Raw genomic sequence first — 23495 nt, 5'->3', positions numbered from 1 at the left:
CTCCCTGGAGCTGATTGTCATGATCAGGTGTGTGGGGGCGGGTCATTATCAGGTGTGTGGGGGCGGGTCTTATCAGGTGTGTGGGGGCGGGTCTCTTTTTGTAGTTGGTGGTGATGTCGTGAAGTTGTTTGTCACATGACCCCTTGTTGTGTCATTGGTTGAAATGTGTTGTTCTAGTTTTGTGTCACTAATGGATTTGGCTTTTATTATATCCTTCTTATTTGCCATTATCTGTAGGCAGAGTTAGCACTAGGTTAGTCGTAGTAATAGTAGTTGTAGCAGCAGCTGTTGTAGTTGGTTGTTTAGCTTGTGTATATAAGTATAATAACATCATGGATTATGCAGGAAATAACTTTCCTCAAATGTTTTGCCTGTACTAGTTCCTCTGCTCTGCTCTGATCTGATCTCTGTTTATTCACAGGTCTAAAGAGTCCAAAGAGTTTGGACGCAGATGGCCATCTTTTTGTTTGGCCTGCGAGAACAGAATCTTATCATCACCAACAGTTACAGACAAAACAGTGAGAAACATCTGGCTGAAGAAGAAGAAGAAGTCGTTCCCTAAATAGATCAACAAAGAAATAGATATTCTCCTCTAAAGTGCCTTGACAGTCACACTTCCTCCAACCAGGTTTCCCCCGACATCCCTGGGATTTGAACCGCCAACCTTCTGGTCTCAGTCCTTTTGACTTCAGTAGCAGAGGATAAAAACCATCGCCTCTGTGTTTTCAGGCACCTGTAGATGACATCTTGATGCACAAAAGAGCTTTGATATTGAAGAAACAAATAGTCTTTCACTGTGTCAAAGGGCTGACATGATTTTGAAATCTGTCTTCCTTACCCAAACAATTCTATATTTAACTAACTAAAATTAAACCATTTATAAACTGTATATATTTTAAACCAAGTGGGACTACTGCACCAGGGACGTTTTTGTGACTTTTTCTGTGTGTGACAGAGCATTGACCCCTGTAGGAGGGGACCCTTGTGTGTTTGCTCCTGTAAGAGGAGCGTATCGAAAACCATGTTGTACCTGAAGAAATACTTCACGGAGGGCCTCATCCAGGTGGCCATCTTGCTCAGCCTGTGCGGGGTGCGCGTGGACGTTGGACTGGAGCCCTACCTGCCCCCCGCCTGGCAGCAGATCATCCTGGGTCCCACCTCGGCGCTGACCCAAACGCCCTTCCACAACCTCCGCAACCGCCTGGCAGACGGCCAGGACCTGCACCCCAAGAGCCTGGACCTGGATGGGTTCTTCACGGCCCGCAGGCTGCTGGGCTGGGTCCGCTCGCTGGACCGGCTGCAGGTAGAACTACATCACATCTGTCTCTGTTTTTAACCCTGTTCAGACCTGGTACGAACATGGGTCTGTCTCTGTTTTTAACCCTGTTCAGACCTGGTACGAACATGGGTCTGTCTCTGTTTTTAACCCTGTTCAGACTTGGTACGAACATGCGTCTGTCTCTGTTTTTAACCCTGTTCAGACCTGGTACGAACATGGGTCTGTCTCAGTTTTTGACCCTGTTCAGACTTGGTACGAACATGGGTCTGTCTCAGTTTTTAACCCTGTTCAGACCTGGTACGAACATGGGTCTGTCTCAGTTTTTAACCCTGTTCAGACTTGGTACGAACATGGGTCTGTCTCAGTTTTTAACCCTGTTCAGACCTGGTACGAACATGGGTCTGTCTCTGTTTTTAACCCTGTTCAGACCTGGTACGAACATGCGTCTGTCTCTGTTTTTAACCCTGTTCAGACCTGGTACGAACATGGGTCTGTCTCAGTTTTTGACCCTGTTCAGACTTGGTACGAACATGGGTCTGTCTCAGTTTTTGACCCTGTTCAGACTTGGTACGAACATGGGTCTGTCTCAGTTTTTGACCCTGTTCAGACTTGGTACGAACATGGGTCTTGGGTTGTCCGATCTCAAGCGGACAGCTCTAAGTATGTCACTTCACACCTGCCATTAGAATGCGTCTCGTTTGTTCTCGATCTTGTTTGATTGGTTTAATAATGGAGGGTTTGCCTCGTCTTCTGTCTGCTGATTGGCCACAAAGTTTCATGGTGTTATGTGAATCCGTTATATGTGCTATTTTATGAGAAGCCACCCTCCCCCTTTGGCCAATCGGTGCGAAAAGTGCTGTGAATGCAAACAAAAGCGAGTTACAGGTGTAAACCTGTTTGGCTGTGTCTCTCTCCCAGGTTCCTAACGCTGAGCTAGAGACATGGCTCGTCCAGCGGGAAGCAGAGCCGCTGCCAAGGAGCCGTCCAGACCAGCTGGCCCCACTGCAGAGAGCCAGCGCCGGGCCGGACGGGACCGGGGCCGCCCCGATGCAGAGGGCCAGCATCGGGCCGGACAGAGCCGGAGCCGGGTCGCCGCCGCTGCAGCCTGGAACCAGACCAGCCGCCGGGCACGAGGAGGACGAGGAGCAGGAGGGGAAAGAGGTAGGAAGTACAGCTGGTTGATTGATACATTTTTGGCATATCCTGATTGGACTTAGCCTGATATAAAGACCATCTTGATCATGTGACCGCACAGTCTGTTTTGCTCCACGGATCAGTCTGGACTTCTAGCCAACCACAGCGGTTTCAGTGGGCGGGACTACTTGCCTTGACAGACAAACTCCATCAGCCAATCAGCGTCGCCAAATCCAATCCATTGTTGAAGCCTTTGGAAGCGTTTTCTAAAAATCACCTTCCAAAAGTCATAAAAGTGATTCACGTTTGTGAAGATTATCCTGCTGAACCCAAATTCGCGCTCCCATAAACTTATGTTAACCACAGACCTTATTTTATGCTTTTAACTGAAATCTCCATTCTAAAACCCCATTCACTTTTCCCCTGATGAACCCAAGCTCTACTTCCAGACTCATTCCTGCAGTGCTCTATAACTGCACTTATGGCTGTGTAAACTCGACCAACGTTGACGTTACTGCTCGAGCCGGAGAGCCATGGAGGCAGCCATTACTGTTTTGCCAGTGACATTCCTGATTGGCCGGTTACGATGTTAACTATGAGGCCGGTCCCTGATTGGCCCGTACATGTAGTCCCTGAAAACGCCTGCCGCGGGCTGGAGGCCAGATGGATCCACAGAACCAAACAGAATGTGACTTCACAGATCCGGATGGTTTGAACCAGGCTAGATTGGAGTCGGATTCACTTGATCAAGTCGGAACAGCAAATAAAGAATGGTTGGATGGTAGAAGTTCTTTCTCAGCACAAATCATGCTGTTCCTCATAGTAGCAAGGTCAATGGGGTCACACTCGCTGACATAATTCAACCTTGGAAAATCAGTCCTTCCACTGATGGTTCCACTGGGGTTTGAACCCAGGACCTTCTGCGTGTAAAGCAGACGTGATAACCACTACACTACGGAACCTTTCTTCTCCTGCTGCTTTCCTTTCCTTTCTTTCTTTCTTTCTTTCTTTCTTTCTTTCTTTCTTTCTTTCTTTCTTTCTTTCTTTCTTTCTTTCTTTCTTTCTTTCTTTCTTTCTTTCTTTCTTTTCTTTTTTTTAAAACTTTTGCAGTAAAACAAGTGTGTTATTAGGAATGAGTGGAAGCTGGGTGTGTTACAGTCGGCTTTTAACTGCTAAATCGACAGACTGTAGTTCTAAATATAGAGTGAGAGATCATGGCAGACAATACACTCTTTGATTCAATGACATCACCAGGAAGGGGAAGCACAGAAACAGTCAGCTGGTAGCAAGGCCCCGCTGCAGAATACACCTTTTAAACAAACACACACACACACACACACACACACACACACACACACACACACACACACACACACACACACACACACACACACACACACACACACTAGCAGGGGATTCCCAGGCCATTGCAGTTGCTGTGTGTTTACTTGAGTGATTTTGAAGCAGCAGCACTAATCAGAGGTGTTGACACATGTGGTCACATGGTCACACATGGTCACATGGTCACACATGGTCATGTCTGGACACAGGACAGGTGTGTCATGTCATGACGCTGATTTAAACACCACGCTGGCCGTCTGACTGACATTTAGACCCTATATACCCCTGGTATTAGAACGTGATCTGTATCCGGACGCGTTATCTGTTATCCGGATAAGGGGAAAAAATCATGTTTTTGTTGTTACAATTATTTGGGGGTTTTCCGCATTTATTGAACAGGACAGTAGGCACTGGCACACACACACACACACACACACACACACACACACACACACACACACACACACACACACACACACAGGAGCGGGGGCTAACAAACAGACTGTACAATATATAAATAGCCCAGATACTGGCCTACATGTCCAGTCTGGGCATGTACACATGGTACACACACACACACACACACACACACACACACACACACACACACACACACACACACACACACACACACATACACACACACATGCACACACATACACAAGTCAGGGTTTCAGTATCAAGCAGAGTAGAGCAACAGCGACTGCAATTACCCAGGAACACACTGTGATGTACGCCTTGTGACACACATCTGTGTGTGTGTGTGTGTGTGTGTTTGTGTGCGTGTGTGTTTTAGGCTACAGTAAACGGGGAAAACATTTCAAACTGTTTATTGGAACAGTCACGAAAACGGTTTATAAAAATGGAATTTTGTTATCCCAATGTGCTTTGGGTTGGTGTGTGGGCCGCCGCACCAACCCAAAGCGTTGTTGTTGTTGTTGTTGTTGTTGTTATTGTTTTTGTTGTTATTATGAGCATCAGCTGAAGCTCAGCGTCGGTTTACAGCAGGTTGAAGATATGTGTCAGTGTACTTAGCCTGTCCGTTCAAACACACACGCACGCACACACACACACACACACACACACACACACACACACACACACACACACACACACACACATGGACATTATTAAACACCTGAAAGCACACATAGATCTGAGGACATGTTGGTGCGCTCTCTCTCATGGGCAAACTGAAAGTGACTCTAGCAGTGTTTTTGAATTCCCCTCATGGATGAAATGTCACACACACACACACACACACACACACACACACTCGCACACACACACTCACACGCCTTGTGACCGGCTGGCTTGTTTTGAAAGCTGATCTCCACTCTGGAGCATCCTGACCCACACTCACACACCTTTCACTTTCGCAATCACTCCTGTTTACTTGATACACACACACACATACACATGCACGCACGCACGCACACGCACACACACACACACACACACACACACACACACATAGTAGGGGTGTGAATCTTTGGGTATCTCACAATTCAATTCAAAATTGATTTTCGATTCAAAACGATTCCCAATTCAAAATCCATTCTCAATTCAATACATACGAGGATTTCAGGACCCACTCGTCTGCTGTGTGCTAAGAACATAGTTGTAGCAAATGATCATCAAAAGTGTGGTGCACACCTGAAGTCTTGTGGCAGGTGTGTAGGTGGAGTAGAAAGTGTGGTGCACACCTGAAGTCTTGTGGCAGGTGTGTAGGTGGAGTAGAAAGTGTGGTGCACACCTGAAGTCTTGTGGCAGGTGTGTAGGTGGAGTAGAAAGTGTGGTGCACACCTGAAGTCTTGTGGCAGGTGCGTAGGTGGAGTAGAAAGTGTGGTGCACACCTGAAGTCTTGTGGCAGGTGCGTAGGTGTAGTAGAAAGTGTGGTGCACACCTGAAGTCTTGTGGCAGGTGCGTAGGTGGAGTAGAAAGTGTGGTGCACACCTGAAGTCTTGTGGCAGGTGCGTAGGTGGAGTAGAAAGTGTGGTGCACACCTGAAGTCTTGTGGCAGGTGTGTAGGTGGAGTAGAAAGTGTGGTACACACCTGAAGTATTGTGGCAGGTGCGTAGGTGGAGTAGAAAGTGTGGTGCACACCTGAAGTCTTGTGGCAGGTGCACACCTGAAGTCTTGTGGCAGGTGCACACCTGAAGTCTTGTGGCAGGTGCACACCTGAAGTCTTGTGGCAGGTGCACACCTGAAGTCTTGTGGCAGGTGCACACCTGAAGTCTTGTGGCAGGTGCGTAGGTGGAGTAGATGTTGTGCACACCTGAAGTCTTGTGGCAGGTGCGTATGTGGAGTAGATGTTGTGCACACCTGAAGTCTTGTGGCAGGTGCGTAGGTGGAGTAGAAAGTGTGGTGCACACCTGAAGTCTTGTGGCAGGTGCGTAGGTGGAGTAGAAAGTGTGGTGCACACCTGAAGTCTTGTGGCAGGTGCGTAGGTGGAGTAGAAAGTGTGGTGCACACCTGAAGTCTTGTGGCAGGTGTGTAGGTGGAGTAGAAAGTGTGGTGCACACCTCAAGTCTTGTGGCAGGTGCGTAGGTGGAGTAGAAAGTGTGGTGCACACCTCAAGTCTTGTGGCAGGTGCGTAGGTGGAGTAGAAAGTGTGGTGCACACCTGAAGTCTTGTGGCAGGTGCGTAGGTGGAGTAGAAAGTGTGGTGCACACCTGAAGTCTTGTGGCAGGTGTGTAGGTGGAGTAGAAAGTGTGGTGCACACCTGAAGTATTGTGGCAGGTGCGTAGGTGGAGTAGAAAGTGTGGTGCACACCTGAAGTCTTGTGGCAGGTGCACACCTGAATCTTGTGGCAGGTGCACACCTGAAGTCTTGTGGCAGGTGCACACCTGAAGTCTTGTGGCAGGTGCACACCTGAAGTCTTGTGGCAGGTGCGTAGGTGGAGTAGATGTTGTGCACACCTGAAGTCTTGTGGCAGGTGCGTAGGTGGAGTAGATGTTGTGCACACCTGAAGTCTTGTGGCAGGTGCGTAGGTGGAGTAGATGTTGTGCACACCTGAAGTCTTGTGGCAGGTGCGTAGGTGGAGTAGATGTTGTGCACACCTGAAGTCTTGTGGCAGGTGCGTAGGTGGAGTAGAAAGTGTGGTGCACACCTGAAGTCTTGTGGCAGGTGTGTAGGTGGAGTAGATGTTGTGCACACCTGAAGTCTTGTGGCAGGTGCGTAGGTGGAGTAGAAAGTGTGGTGCACACCTGAAGTCTTGTGGCAGGTGCACACCTGAAGTCTTGTGGCAGGTGCACACCTGAAGTCTTGTGGCAGGTGCACACCTGAAGTCTTGTGGCAGGTGCGTAGGTGGAGTAGATGCACTTATATGACACCACTCAAAGATGACAAATGATAGTACTGTGGTTAACAAACGTTTCCGGGCGTGGCCATTTGTGTTCAGCTAGATAATCTTCACACACGTCGGCCACTTTTATGACTTTTGAAACATTTACTGAAAATAGCGTTAAAAAAAACACACATTTACATTTCAAAAGTCACAAAAGTCTTGCTGAACACAAATGGCCACGCCCATAAACTTTTGTTAACCACAGACCTCATTTGATGCATTTAAGTGAAATCCCCATTCTAAAAGCCCATAGACTTTTCCTTTGACGAACCAACATGGTGACGATTTCTGGTTAAGCCTACAAAGAGATCTCATCCCTGTGGTACTCGATGGCAGCACAGTTGCTCACGTCATCATTATGACATTGTCGCTTCTACATGACATCACTATAGTAGTGACCTGGCCACCAGGCCGAGCCATCTCCAACTGTGTGACACATCGCTGATGTATGACCTCACCACTGTTTGTGACATCATCAGTGATTCATGACATCATCGGTGATGAGCATTAAACCTCGGAGGGTTGGTTTTGTGGAAGGACATGTCCGATACTTTAAGGAGACTGCTGAATACATCGTCCTTCAGCGGTTTACAGGACAAACTTGAGAGCTGGCATCAAGAGTATCATGTTGTTTCCTGCGACCACAATCTGAATAGATGCTGCGAGTTGATTGAGCTCACTGCCAAGATCCAGGGCCAACTGTTCACCATCCTCAACCACACGGCTGCTGAAGGTGGTCACTACGCTGGAGTGGAGACTCTGAAAACACGCCTGCTGCCATTGCTGGCAACCTGCTTCTCAATGGCAAGTCCCTCAGGGGTCACTGATGACACCAGTCTGCTACTCATCCAGGATTCAGCGGAGAAGGACAGGAAGATCAGGGAGCTCTCATTCTCCCATGACATTGACATGCAGACGCTGGAGAACCAGCTGTGCTCCACTCGCCTGCAGCTGGACTCTGTCAAGGCCGAACTGGTCGATGCCCATATAGAACTGGACGACAAGAAGAACAAGTCAGTGAGCACTCTGCTGGCCACGGAGGATGAAATAGCACAGCTCAAAGCAGAATTGCGTGCCGCACATGGGCAGGTGGATATCTACAAGAGGAAGATGGACACTCTTGATGACTGCGAGCGGCAGATTCGCTGTTTGAGAGATGAAATGTCCTTCCTGAGCGCAGAGAAGACCATGCTGCAGGAGAGGCTGTTGAGAAGTTCTCTGTGCGCTTTGCCCAGGCACAGCCACCCTTCCAGCACCCTCAGGAGTGAGTCGCCCACCAGAGCCCAGCAGAGCAACTCCTCCCGCCACGCACGCCTTGTGTCTCGCTTCACTGAGCTGTATGCTGTGGAGCGCCTGGATGCCCAGAGCCTGCTGCGGCACTACATCGATGACCTGGAGATGATCCAGAAGATCATATTCATTGCTGTCATGGAAGCCTTTCAGGCAGCCAAGTTAGCTTACCGTCAGTTCAAGCTGCGAGTCAGGAAGACCTTGTCCCCGTCCCACCTTGGAGCAGAAAGTCTGGAGGAGGCGGCTGTGGACTACATCATCAGGAACCTGGACCTCTATGACGTTCAGGCCAGCATCAATGATGTGATCACTGTCATGATTGTGAGCCCGCGGATCTCATTCCCGCTCCCGCCGGAGGTGGACTTTAAGCTCATCAGCCCTTTGATCAAGGAGACCTGCAGGGTGGCCTTCGCTATGCAGACACTAGACCCCCCTCTGGAACTGGCCTTCGCCAGCGATGGAGAACTCTACAACGACAGCAGGTATCGTCGTAGCTACGACTCTGAGTCCACGGCTCCCCTGGTGGCGCACCATGTGTGGCCCGCGCTGCTGCAAAGAGACAGTGTGATGGTGAAGGGCGAGGCTGTGACCCGGAGAGGCGCTGCTCTGCGGAGGAGAAGCAGGAGCACCAGCTCACTGCGCTCCCGCTCTGTCAGCCCGAGTCGCACGCGTGCATTTCACAGCGCCAGAAGCCTGTCTTCTGGAAGCCTCACAGCCAGCAGGCTGTAAACCCAGAGCACCCAGCTCTTCTTCTTTGGTGTTTTATGACAGTTCGCAGTTGCATTACCACCCACCTCCTTCTGGATTTATCATCCACTGTTTCCCTACATTCTGTATGATCCTTCCTCATCCCCTTCACTCCACTCGCCCCGGCCACTGATGATGTCATTTGTCCTCAGGGTTGTGAGTCAGTCAGTCAGTGTCAGACAGAGCCAGATTTAGGCCGACAGCCAGCTGTCGCCCGAGCGATTGTGATGTGAGCACAACAGCAGTGATGTCATCAGTGATGTAACAAAGCAATTGTGATGTCATCAGTGAGTGATGTCATCAGTGAATGAAGTCATCAGTGACGTGCTCTTTGTCCTCATTGTGAGTCAGTCAGCCACGAAGGAAGGTGTGGGAGCGCGGGCGCGCGAGGAGTGAGACAGTACGGAAACAGTGGATGGAGGCAGTAATGCAACATAAAAGGATGCCAACTGCCATAAAACACCACAGAAGAAGTCACCCTTCATCAGATAATTGCTCAGGATTGACTGGCAAAAAGAGTGACCTGGCCACCAGGCCGAGCCGTCTAGAACTGTATGACATCGTTGTGATTTATGACCTCATCGCTGTCTGTGCCACCAGAATTGGGAAACATTGAATTATGTCTTAAAGGTTGGTTGTTAAGGTGTTAATAAGCGTGCAGTGTTTCCGATCCTCCGGCCGTGCTGCTTCCGTGCTGCATCTGGTGGACAGTGGGCTTCAGGAGTGTGCAATACAGTAAGGAGAGTGTTGCAGTAGAGTGAGTCTAGAGTGTAGGCTGTAGGCTGTAGGCTGTAGGCTGCAGGCTGTAGGCTGCAGGCTGCAGGCTGTAGGCTGTAGGCTGCATGCTGTAGGCTGTAGGCTGCAGGCTGTAGGCTGCAGGCTGTAGGCTGTAGGCTGTAAGCTGCAGGCTGTAGGCTGTAGGCTGCAAGCTGTAGGCTGTAGGCCGTGTTTACATCCACATGTTTGAGGATCTGTGGGTTTGTCAGCAAGGTCAGCCGAGGCTTCAGGCTATTCTGAGCCTGGCTCGGTCTCTGGGTGCACAGGAGCTTAATGTACAGACAGGCCAGGCTGGACAGACATGACAGATATATATACACACATAGCACAAACACACCATAATATGAGTCGATAGTGTTTACTGACCAATACCCATGACTCCACCATGACTTGCCAGCTGATGAGATTCTGGCTTTCAAACTAACTTTTCTGCCGAACATCGAATGGTCATGAAATAATTATAAATCCAAGTTACACTGTTTTGAATGGCGTCAATATTTTGTAAGTGGTTCCATAGTGTAGTGGTGATCACGTCTGCCTAACACGCAGAAGGTCCTGGGTTCGAGACCCGCTGGGACCAAACCTTTAGGAAACCTTGTGGTCAGAGAGAGACAGTGCTGCAACTTGAAAGGTTGCTGCAGGTTTGACACTGAGCACGTGCTTCAAGTTGAAGACAGAGAAAAACTTCAGGGTGGTTTTTATTTGCAGGACGGAGAGCCGACAGAGAGCCTGCTGCCCGTCGGTCGCGCTGACCGGAGCCTGCTTCCGATTGGTCACTCCAACCAGGAAGGTACAAACCATCCGCTTCGACACAGCGCCGCTCTGGACGAGGAGGAGGAAGACCTGTCCAGGATCCACTGGGGAGACAGAGGGAGGAGAGAGGGAGGAAGAGGAGGCTCCTACGACCGCGTCACCAACAGGGAGCCCACTCGGAGTGAAGCAGACCAGGTGAGACGTGGGCCCTGTCCAACACGTACACAGAAATGATTTGAAAACGTAGCATTTCCTCTGTGTTTTGGCCTCCAGCCCGCACGAAAGCAGTGAGTGTTTCTCAATGTCAAGGATCCTTCCTGGGCAGGACTTGTCCTTCCTAGTCACGTCCTACCTCTGTGGGCAAGAGTCCTTCCTCACTTTGCAAGAGCAAACATTTGGAACAGGCTAGCGAGCGTGCGTGATTGGTGGTCCCACCATCAGATTTCACCAAAGTTTCTAGCTTATTAATAAACAATTTGCTGGCACACTAAAGTGATAACATATTCACCAATGACAGCAGATACTTACATTTAAATGTAAGTATTGTATTTATTTATTTTAAATAAAAGGCAGCGATGTTTTGCTGCTTGCCATTTTTAAAAGACCCAGCTGGCAGCAATCCGTGCTCATAGAATGTGGGTACTTCACGTGCGCTGAGGAGACACATGAGCATCCTCGACATGTCTCCTGAGTAAGGACACAGTCCTTTGTAGGATTGAGCTTTTGGAAAATGCCTCCCAGAGTGGACATTTTTCAAAACTCTGTTTTCCTTTGGACAGATGAAACAGAGCTTTTTGAAAGCACATGGCAATTATTGTTGTATTTGTATTGAGCATGTGTCAGGAACCTATGAGCATACACATCACATGTAATCAGTAGAATATTGCTACTGTAATAATGCTCATAATAATATCCTGGGTTTGGGTTTTAGCATTCCTCGTAGCTGTGTTCTAGTTTCCTCCATGCCATCCTTTCCTGGTGGGGAGACACATTTTGCATATTTTTTATTTGAATGATAAAGCTCGTACTCGTTTCACTGGGCGGATTTAAAAGCGGTTTGTCCTGCCGTCACAGAGCGGGAAGGACGAGGGTTCAATTCCCGGCACTTCAGCCGTGGGGTTCAGGTGGACCGGAGATTCTGAACCGTCCCGCTCCCGTGTTCACTCTGTGGTGGTCCCGCTCCTGTGTTCACTCTGTGGTGGACTGTTCAGAGCCGCAGCCTGACTTCCACCCAATGCATGCTGGGATGGGCTCCTCTGACCCCAAATACAAATGAGAGTAAAACAATGAATACATATCGGACTTAAAGAACTCATATTGACACGGGTGTGTGTGTGTGTGCGTGCGTGTCAGGGCTGTATTACTGAACGGGCGTACCGGGCCCAGGCCCAGGGGCCCGAGAGCTCAGGGGGCCCATGAGCTAGAGTCCCCAGTCACTCTAGCTGAGACTCTAGCTTATGGGCCCCCTGAGCTCACTTCACAGCTGAGACTCTAGCTTATGGGCCCCCTGAGCTCACTTCGCAGCTGAGACTCTAGCTTATGGGCCCCCTGAGCTCACTTCGCAGCTGAGACTCTAGCTTATGGGCCCCTGAGCTCACTTCGCAGGCGGCCTGCGAAGAGACTCTAGCTCAGGGGTGCCCAAATTCTTTCCCATGAAGGGCCAAAACTCAATCTGGGTGGAGGGCCGAGGGCCAAAAATAAACGTTGTGGAATTACATTAAAATGTATTGTGTTTTATAGAAAATTTACATTCTAAATCTAAAATAACATTTCAATATAATAATCTACTTTTTATCTGTTTGGTAATTGTAATAATTTGCAATTGGTTATATATATTAAAAAAAAAACATCTGCATTTGTGGGGAGCTTAAACATTTAATCAGTAAACAACCAGTTAAAAACAGTTGTATTTTCCACCTTTGTAATCAAGAGAGAAATTTGACTGAATTCACAACTTGAAAAATCCTCAAGGTACTTTGAAAATCAGCTTTATTGTCCATCTTTTGTAAACAATTTGCCGTGACAATTTGCAGGGATGCAATCTCAGGAGTGAACACAGTATATCCGCAGCCACATTCAGACACTGTTTCACAAAGTCACCACATGAAAAAGCATGTCCACCCTTTGCAATCAGTGCAGATATCTGATAACTTGCCCGAGTTGCATTCTGGATAAAAAAAATCAGGGCCCAAAATTTTTTTTTTTTTTTTTTTTTTTGCGCTGTGATGGGGGGCCCGTGAAGTCATAATCCGTCTATGGTGCGTGTGTGTGTGCGTGCACGGCCAGAGCATCTTTCATGCTTGGAATTGGAGCTGGGCGCTTCCTCTTGAAACACTGCCTGCTCAGAATGAGGAGGCGTGCTGGGTGACACAGAGGCATCATTTCACCTGATGAAAGTTAGTTAGTTGGTTGGTCCTCACTCACTACGCGTAGGCTACATCACTGGTTGGTCCTCACTCACTACGAGTAGGCTACATCACTGGTTGGTCCTCACTCACTACGCGTAGGCTACATCACTGGTTGGTCCTCACTCACTACGCGTAGGCTACATCACTGGTTGGTCCTCACTCACTACGCGTAGGCTACATCACTGGTTGCTCCTCACTCACTACGCGTAGGCTACATCACTGGTTGGTCCTCACTCACTACGCGTAGGCAACATCACTGGTTGGTCCTCACTCACTACACGTAGGCTACATCACTGGTTGGTCCTCACTCACTACGCGTAGGCTACATCACTGGTTGGTCCTCACTCACTACACGTAGGCTACATCACTGGTTGGTCCTCACTCACTACGCGTAGGCTACATCACTGGTTGGTCCTCACTCACTACGCGTAGGCTACATCACTGGTTGGTCCTCACTCACTACACGTAGGCTACATCACTGGTTGGTCCTCACTCACTACGCGTAGGCTACATCACTGGTTGGTCCTCACTCACTACGCGTAGGCTACATCACTGGTACGTCCTGATTTACAAGGCGTTGCTTGGTAAGCTTCCCTACTACATCCGCTCCAAGCTAAATCTGATTGAAAACAACCTCAATCTTAGATCCAACACCTGGTTGCGTCTTGAAGTCCCCCCAGTGTGAAACTGAATCTGGTCAAAGAAACTTCTCTTATTTTGGCCCCTGGTCCTGGAATGACCTGCAGTCCAGTCTTAAATTGGCTTCTCTGGTTCCTTTATCAGTTTTCAAACAAAACCTTTCTGAATCCCTAGCCTCTACTTGCTCTTGTTTTGCTGCATAATTTGTTTTTGTACTTTTATCTGTAATCGATCATTGGTTTTATTTCTTTTAAGTGTGTTGCTGTGTTTTATACTCGCCTACGGTGAATTATTGGTAGTCTGTGTCTCTGTTGATTCTCTTTGTTGAGGCCTCGGCCTCAATGGGATTTTAACTGGTTAAATAAAGGTTAAATAAAAAAATAAAAAATAAATGATGCTTCCCAGGATTGCACGCTTAATAGGTGTGATGCTTCCATATTGGTTCCTCGTTGCACCTGATTGGACAAGCGCTGTGTCACTCGCTGGGCCGTCTCCCACGGATGTCCTACTGGAAAAACATGGCGGCTCGCCATAAAGTTTTGAAGTGTGGTCAGAATCTAAAGCCTGCAGTCTAAACAAGAGCAGCAGACATGCACACGCTAGGGCTGGGTATTGGCAAGGATCTCACGATACGATACGTATCACGATACATGGGTCACGATACGATTGTATCACGATACATTGCGATATACAATGCATATTGCGATATATTGCAATGCTGTACATCATTTACTGAACATTTTTAAATAGCTAGCTAAAAATACAACATGCTGTGTGTACCACCCAGGTAGTGTAATTATATGTACATCACTTTATATTGACAGCTTAGTGGACAAATTTAGTCAAAACTACTGAGTGTTGAGTGTCTTACTGAACGCACTGAAATAAAAAGTATTCTTATTGTGTCACTGAACACACGGATGTGCAAAAAAATCGATATGGCGATATATCACAATATTTTTGTGAAATATCGATACAGTATTGCGGAAAAAAAGTATTGCGATATATTGCTGTATCGATTTTATTGCACAGCCCTGCACACGCACACACAAACCAAGGCCAAGGTCAAGTTTAACACAGAGATGTATTGTCGCTTTGGCACTATTACTAACTTTGACCTTTGCATCAATGAAGTATAGTGAATTGAGTTGAGGGAGTGAGAGAGACGAGAGACAGACAGACAGACAGACAGACAGACAGACAGACAGACAGACACACAGACAGGTTTATTTTGAGAGTGAGCTGTGTGAAGCTGAGGCTCTGCTGGTCTCAGATGTGTAGTGGGTGAGACTGACGCTGCCTCCTGTTGAAGGGATGTTCTGTGGAGGATTTGGTGGGACAGCTGCTGCAAAACACCCACAGTCAGGGATTATAATTCTTCTTCCTGTGATGCATCACACTTCCCCCCCCCCCCCAAAAAAAAACACAAAACACAAAAACAAAACAGCTGTTGATGCTCTTTTCATTCCTGCCTCCATTTGTCTTCTTCTTGGTGGATAACTGGCCAATCATCTCTCGTTACATTTTTCACTGAAGTCGTGTTTCCATTACTCTCAGAAATGCGCAAAATCTATATATCGCAATAGAAATTGGGTAATGGAAACACGTGAATTTCGAAAAACCTCCCAAATATCGCAAAAAGTTTTTTCGCTCTCATGAGGTGGTTTTTCAGACGTGTCGATATAGAAGTTTATCGCAAAAGTGTAATGGAAACACATTTTTCGCATTTGCACGTCATGTGACCCATATTATCCCTTGGAAAAGGAGCGGAAAATAAGTTTGGTAAGTAAGGTTCGATAGCCGTGTCAAAACCTCCGCAGCAAGTGGAAAACTTTGAAGCAACGCTACCTAGCAGAAAGACGAGTGTTATGCAAAAGCGTAGCCGGGCAAATTAGATAATGTTTAATGGCAGAAATCGGTCCATGGTGACAGCAGGCTGCCTGTGTGCGCGCATTTGGCACAGCGGCGAGATGAGAGGATGAAAAGCACACACTGGTGCGGTGGTGCTGTCTGAAGTGAATACAGTGACTGTGAGTAGGCTAATACATTGCACACGTTTCAGGTGCAATTATAGAACCAAATCAGCCTTTTCCCCCCTCCATCTCTAAATCGGACCAGTTGTAGGCTATTAGGCTACCTTTTTTCCTCTGCCTGTCGCGCTGACTGCATTCACGCAGCCAGCAACATTTTGCGACTCATTTTCTTTTGAATTGATAATCAGGCTCGTTTATATGCATTGTAACTTCATGTTGGGATTTGCATTGACCATTGGTTGGATTTGAGCATGCAGGGGACGGGATATGGGGCAGATCCCCGTGCGTAATCACTGTGGCAGCTGCTGCAACGGGGAATCACTCAAACGCAACTTCAATGGAAACGCCTACAAGTCGCAATTGTACATTGTCGAAGTTGTAGAAATATCGCAATTCTTTTGCGAAAAACTGTAATGGAAACACAGCTTGAGAGACGTTCAACAATCACACAGGGAGAAATCCATGGTAGAAGAGGAGAGACACCAGTGTCTCCACCACAGCAGCAGGAGAGACACCAGTGTCTCCACCACAGCAGCAGGAGAGACACCAGTGTCTCCACCACAGCAGCAGGAGAGACACCAGTGTCTCCACCACAGCAGCAGGAGCAGGGCCGGTTCCAGAACAAGATGACTAGGGATGCATCCTAGATAGGAAGGGGTGCACATGCACGGGCCGCCCGAAAAATTTGACATGTTATTTTACTAAAAATAATGCATTTTTACCATCATTTCAAGTAGAATGATACCAGCCAAGCAAGAATATTTCAAGTGTTTCAAGTGCTTTACTGAAATATTTGGACCATATAATGATAATACAATTATCTCAACCTTAAAAGGTTACATATAGGTGCCAAAAAGCCATAAATTCACATCAAAGAACAAAGAAAAACAACAATTATAATTCAAGTTTAAACAGTAAGTGTGCAGCTGTAGCATTTATTAAAGAAAAGAAAGAAAAAAAACTTTTCAACTGAGCATGCAGACAATTAAAATAAGGGTGCAATGCGTGCTTTTGCACCCCTGTAAAACCGGGCCTGAGCAGGAGAGAGACCAGTGTCTCCACCACAGCAGCAGGAGAGAGACCAGTGTCTCCACCACAGCAGCAGGAGAGAGACCAGAATGCAATGTAGCACAGACAGAGGTTGCACATTTTCAAAATTCAGATTGGCCCTGGGACCCCCAGGCAGGCACGTGCAGAGGGGGGTGCGAGGGCCTGTTTTCCCCTGATGCTCAAAGTGCCCTTCCAGATTCCTTGTATGTCAACAAGGTTGAAAAAAAGTGGGTTCACCAAAAAGATCAAACTTTAAAAAGTGTTCCTTTCAAAGTATAAAATATATATATCAACATATAAAATATATATATCAATATTAATGGAGAAATCAAACCGCTTGTGTAAACTCACCCTTTGTTTCTCTCTACGCCCACCCACCCCCCCCCCCCCCCCCCCCCCAACGCTCTCTCTCCAGACTTCTCTCAACCTCCAGGAGTGTTTGAGGCTGTTAGAGCAAACCTTTCCTTTCACAGAGGAACCACAGGTACCGACTCCTATTCAATTCTATTCTATTCTATTAAATTATATTAAATTCTATTCTATTCTATTCAATTCTATTCTGCTGTGGTCTACTCTGTTCTTTGTGTATGTTATCACAGTATCTCAGTGTTCAGTCTTTCTCATGCTGTCTGTCCCCCAGCTGTGTGATGGGGTCCTGGGAGGGCGGGCCCAGCAGCGTCGGCCCCCAGGCAGGCAGCCCCTACTGGCCCCTATCATCTCTACCGATGACCTGGAGATGCACTGGCAGGACCTGCTGGCTATCATGGAGCCTCAGGTTAGTGGGACTGAGACCAGACAAGACAAGGCCAGAGAAGACAAAAATTAGAAGAAATTATATCAGATATCACATAATCAATATTACTTTTAATTTTGTGCTGTTTCATGATCAATGTGAAATATGGGAGAAAAACCAGCAAGTCAGATTCCTTGTATGTCAAAACTCATATATATATATATATATATTTATATATATATATATATATATATATATATATATATATATATATATATATATATATATATATATATATATATAATCAAATGCCATTGGCAGGAGCACATCAATCAATTATTCAGTCAGTCCCGCAGCCAATCAGTTGATCAATTTGGCATCCTTCCTCTCCAGGGCTTGGATGTCGACACCCCCCCCTCTCCTCCAGACACCAGAGACCCTGATGATGCCCTGGATTCGAGAACATTTGGAACACCTCACGACCACGACATCTTAGTGGCTGATCAGGGCGTTGGCCTACTGAACGCTCCCCTACAGCACGGTAATTCATTGAGACACTATCCATTGCAGCTCCACTCCGTGATTTTCATGCTTCCACTTCACCTGAAGGATTGCATGGAAAAGCATCCTCAGACCTCTTGGGCTCATGAAACCCTTTCAAAGTATTTCTTTCTTTTCTTTCTTAGTTACTTAAATGTTGACATTTTGGAGATCATCTGACAGCAATGATGATGATGATTCAATCCACGGCCACACCGATGTGTCACTCAGTCTAGTCACCGATGTGTCACTCAGTCTAGTCACTGCAGTGTAAACTATCACCATGATAAAAGGCTGGAGAATGAGCTTTCTTCACTTTTAATGGCTGCGTTTCCCAAAAGCTTCTTAGCGCTAAGAAGCTTCTTACGGGAGCCTTAAGAAGGGTCAAAGAAGCTCCCGATTGCTTCTTAGCCTAAGTTGATCTCTCGTTAAGAAGGCATGCGTTTCCCAAAAGCTTCTTAGCGCTAAGAAGCTTCTTTGACCCTTCTTAAGGCTCCCGTAAGAAGCCAACGAAGCCAGCGCGTTTCCCGATTGCTTCTTAGCCTAAGATGATCTTTCGTTAAGAAGGTTTTGTAAGACGGGTCTGGGGCATTCTTAACACCTTCTTAACGACGAAACACTCGCAGATTCAGCCGTGTCAGGCAAAAGGAGATAATAATATAGTGTCCACTGTTGTGTTTTCCCCTTTTTCCTTTCTTTCATGCACCTTTTAGTGTTTAAAATTGGGGAACACTTGAAAATCTCTCCTCTATGTAATATGGTTACTTGTGTTTTAAATGTTTTACCGTAGGCTATATTCCTCTAATCAGAATGGATTCCTTTTATAATAAGAATGTTGTGGATTTATATAGCACCTTTCACAGAACCCTTCTTAACACATTCACTGCCAACAGTTTTTTTTTTTACTGTAGGTAGCTTCTGCCAAGTTTTTTTTTTGAGGATTCTGGCTCATCTTTCAAGAGCCGAGGATTATTTTCTGCTAGGACTTTGTGAACACAAAATATCTCAAAATAACTAATAGAATGTGTGCTTTCTCTGTCTAAAAGAGTTAGTTTGTAGAGTTAGTAGTTATGTAGGCATTAGCAGTTGAATACAGCATGGTTTCAGCGTCTGAAAAGGAAAGCTGAGAAATTGTGAAATTCGATAGAACAGAATTTCCTCCATAACAGCACCCGCACCCCCCTCTCCTTCAAACTCCTCCCTCCGTGGGCGTGTCTCTGGTGGCTTTGCAGCGTTTGTCACAAGCGAGTTTCTGCTGCCTGTCTGTGCTGCTGCATCCCTCCCTGGCGGCCCCTCGTCGGGCGAGTCTGGATGGGGCTCACTCGTATCTTGGGTTTTCGGTTGAGAGCTTTGATGAAGCTTTGTGCGATTCTGGGCTTTATGCTGCGTGTTTCAAAGTGTGTTGCACCCAGTCTATTTTTGGAACCCCCCACCGTTGTGCGCCACCGTTGTGCGCCAGCGCGAAAGCGTTTTCGCCTACAGTATGAGAATGGCTTCCTCACGCTTTTCCCTGCAGTTTTGGCTGGCTTTCTCTAGTCTGGAGAGCACTGTCGCCACTTAGTGGGTCGGTGGAATGGGTTGTACACGTTCGGTGGCTCCCATATTTTTATAGGAGATGTAAAAGGGTTAGATCCACGTCCCACCGTCAATAAGTTAACTCGTCCACGGCAGTCAACCGTTGTTGTTTTTTTGACGAGTTAACTCGTCCACGGCAGTGAACGTGTTAAGAGCCTTCTTACAGCCTTCTTACACCCTTCTTAACAGCCTCTAAGAAGGCTGTTAAGAAGGCGTTTGGGAAACACTTCTTTGGAGCCTTCTTAACTCCTTCTTAAGTTAAGTTAAGTTAAGAAGCTTCTCAACTCCTTAAGAAGCTTCTTTGTTGGGAAACGCAGCCATTAGCTGTGGCTAAAACGTCACACTATTTAACTGATGCTCCTATCCAGAGAGACTACTGTACAATGAGGTCAACAATAGAATAAGCTTGTTACTTGATCACCGATCTTACACACAACCAATAGTGAGGAGTGCAAGGATCACAACAACAGCAGCACAATAATAGATGTGAGAAATACTCTTAGATTGATCCACACGCATCGCAACAGCACAGGTGAACTCATTGTTCTATCCCGCAATTCTTTGCCTTTCATGAAAATGTCTGCTTTCTGCTTGTAGGTGCACTGCCCCCTCAGAACCACCCAGAACTACAGCCGGCCCTGCTTGTAGGTGCACTGCCCCCTCAGAACCACCCAGAACTACAGCCGGCCCTGCTTGCCCTCACCCCCAGTGCAGAGTTGGATGATCACAGCTCAGCCTTGCAAATAGGGAATGCTTTGGATAACTTCAACCAGAATCCCTCACACATTCCTCCACACCACATGGGCCTGCTGGCAGAAGATCCCTCAGACAACTTGAGCATGGAACTGGATACAGAAGACAACACCAGCGCCTTCATCATGGACCTGCCAGCACAAGATCTTGCAGATAACACCGACACCAGCGCATGTTCGCAGTACACTCCCTACCCTGAGAACCTTGACGGAAACTTCCGTCTAAGTGAGCTCACATCCCCCCGCTCCACCCCTCCTCTGGAGCTAAATGGTATGACCCGTGGATTTTCGGCAACGCCCTCAGGTCTCTTTCTGGTTGACGATGATGATGAAGGTGAAGAGGGTCTCCCCAGTACGCTCAGCGACCTCTTGGACGACACCACCATCTTGGATGAGATTAACTTGTTGGAACTGGCTCTGGAGGAAGGCTTCAGTCCCGAGATGGCTGTCAGGCTGGAGGAGGAGGGCTACCTTGACCATGAAGGGGAAACTGGCCAGTTCGACCCCAACATGGCCGACACCAGGGAGAGCGATGGTGACCACTCAAACTCTAGAGTAACTGCCAGAGAGGAGCAGGGTTACCTCAGGAGACATCAGCAAGGTATATGAAGAAGGCGTTAGAGCTGCAACTAATGATTCATTTCATTATCAATTAATGTTTTCTCAACTCATCGATTAGTCGTTTGGTCTATAAAATGTCACAAAATGGTGGAAAATGTGTATCACTTTTTCTTTTGTCCTGACCAACAGTCCACAACCCAAAGATAATCAGTTTACTGTCATAGAAGGCTAAAGACACCAGAAAAAAATCACATTTAAGAAGCTGGAACGAGATCATTCTTTCTTTAAAAACAATCAGTCTAAACAATTAATCACTTATAAAAAAAAGAAAATATGTTGATTAATTTTATGTCGACCGACTAATCGATTAATCAGCTAATCTGGTTTAGTCTTGTCGAATAGAAAAGTATGGTCTAGTTTTTGATTCAGCCCCTTTTAATTGATCTACCTTGATTGTAATTGCTGTTATGAAGTTACACTGCCAGAAAAGATACAGCTTCAGTGACAAAATATACAACTCCGTAGATTTTCTCTGAGAGTGTAGCAGGTTCTGGGTCGTGGCTAATATTAAATTCAGGTCGTAGGGAAACTAGACTTCTCCTTGACCTTTCCTTGTTCTTTGCTCCTAGGTGGCAAGGACGAGACGGACTCAGACTCCGGTCTCTCTCTGGACTTTAGCCACAGCCCCGCTTCTCCCTGCACCTCTGAGGCCTCCTCTTACAGCTCCTCCTCCTCTTCGTCCTCTGTCTCAGCTGTGGGGAGACCCTTCCCTGAGGAGGAGGAGGAAGAGGAGGATGAGGAGGAGGAGGAGGAGGAAGGGGAGCTGGGTCTAAACATGGAAGTGGAGGTGACCATAAAGCAGGAGGAGCTGGAAGAGGAGATGGGGGCAGCAGGGGGAAGCTACTCCACAGACCTGGAGAAACTCTTCCCCGCCAGCTATCAAGATTACAAGCTCTTTCACAGCCTTCCCTGGCTGGAGCAGATCGACCACGACCACACGTACAACCAGCCCTTGTCCTCCGTCTCTCCTGCACCAGGGAAGTCCGCTGCCAAACACCCCAAATCCTCCCCGCGACACGGCAACGCCAAGCCCTACCGCCGCACCTCCTCTGCCCAACGCGTTTCCGAGAGCTCGCTGTGGGGCCGGGACCAGCGCCGGGCATGCTCCTTGAAGATCCCCTTTTCTAACGAGCTGATCGTTAACCTGCCGGTGGAGGAGTTTAACGAGCTCCTGGTCAATCACCGCCTCAACGATGAGCAGCTCGCCCTCATCAGGGACATACGCCGCCGCGGTAAGAACAAGACGGCCGCCCAGAACTGCCGGAGGAGGAAGCTGGATGTCCTGGTGGGACTAGAGGAGGACGTGTCGGGGCTGAGGCGCCACCGCTCGCGTCTGCTCCGGGAGAAACAGGAAGCCCTGAGAGCCCTGCAGGAAATGAAGCGCCAGCTGGCCGGTTTGTACGAGCAAGTGTTCTCCAGTCTGAGGGACGAGGAGGGGAGGCCGCTAAACCCCGTAGAGTACACGCTTCAGTTTGGGCCAGACAGTAGCGTTAGCGTAGCTTCACGCCGACAGACAGATGGCAAATCCACAAAGAAACAGAGAGACAAGAAGAAGTGAGGAGGTCGACAAGACACAACTATGCCCAGATCTGTTTTACTTAATTACGAAGCGGAGATGGTAAACGACAGATTCCTTAAAAGCGATCGAGAGACCACAAAAAGATCAGGAAATGATCATGTGAAGAAACACACAGGAGTTATTGATCAGGAGTGAGTCGGAGCTGTGGCGTTTCCAAAAACATCCTGAGATGCATCCAAACAGGGTGAGGAGGGGATGATGCTGATAAGACCTTTCTGCTCAGGTTGCTTCACTCTCCATCCATCATCATCAACTATTTCTGCACTCAAAAAAAGGACTTGAATTCAACTCCAACTGACCTCAAACACAGCCACCAACTCTCTGAGGTAAATCTGGGCCGCTACTAGACGGGTAAGTGAAAATGACTGGCGACTTGGGACCAGCACTCACGCACCATTCTGCGTTTCAGATCAACTGCTTCAGTGTTTGGATCTGTAAAGGTCAGCTGGACCTTATAAAAAACAAAAGAAAACGAAGAAGGGGAAACAAATCTGTTCCCACAGTTCTTCTTCTGCATTTTTGTCATTGTTTTCCTCCCTTACTTGTAGCACTAACAGACTGACAGAGGGCTGGATCCTGTCTGTCAGCCAGTTCAGCCAAACGACCACAGGGGCAAAGATGAGACTCTTGCACGGAAAGCTTTTGTGGTCCTCTTGATCCCTAAAGGGAAGGACTCCTGGTGAAGGGGGGCTGAGCCACAGAGCAGCGCCCCCTGGTGCTGATAGGGGTCCAGTGTGTCTTCAGCAGGGCAGAGGCCCGGGGTCACACAGGGATCAAGCACTGATCCATTACAGTTCCCGGACGGTGCTGTAACCACGGGGACATTGCTTTTTATAGCTGCCATCTCTGCACCACCTGCAGTGGACTCAAACTCTGACCAGTGTCGAGGAGGACA

General features: G+C 47.6%; 1 protein-coding gene and 1 pseudogene across 2 annotated transcripts; both read left to right on the top strand.

Annotated features, from left to right (window-relative positions):
• Nucleotides 1–1021: 1021 nt before the first annotated feature.
• On the top strand, nucleotides 1022–23495 carry LOC310787918 (endoplasmic reticulum membrane sensor NFE2L1-like; the record flags this gene model as incomplete). The annotated part of the gene is made up of 8 exons (XM_083649371.1): nucleotides 1022–1303; nucleotides 2198–2440; nucleotides 10626–10865; nucleotides 17216–17284; nucleotides 17441–17575; nucleotides 17927–18074; nucleotides 20246–21001; nucleotides 21591–23495. 8 exons carry the CDS (start codon nucleotides 1022–1024, stop codon nucleotides 22577–22579), a joined length of 2862 nt encoding a protein of 953 aa, XP_083505497.1. The 3' UTR covers nucleotides 22580–23495.
• Nucleotides 7644–9122, top strand: LOC310788207 (mitochondria-eating protein pseudogene; annotated as a pseudogene). Its single transcript has one exon. The product of its transcript is annotated as a mitochondria-eating protein pseudogene (transcript).

This window comes from Poromitra crassiceps, assembly GCF_964638095.1.
Source record: "Poromitra crassiceps genome assembly, chromosome: 13".
NCBI lineage: Eukaryota > Metazoa > Chordata > Actinopteri > Beryciformes > Melamphaidae > Poromitra > Poromitra crassiceps.
The sequence above is the reverse complement of the archived record's forward strand: the minus strand, read 5'-3'. Positions and strand labels throughout refer to the sequence as shown.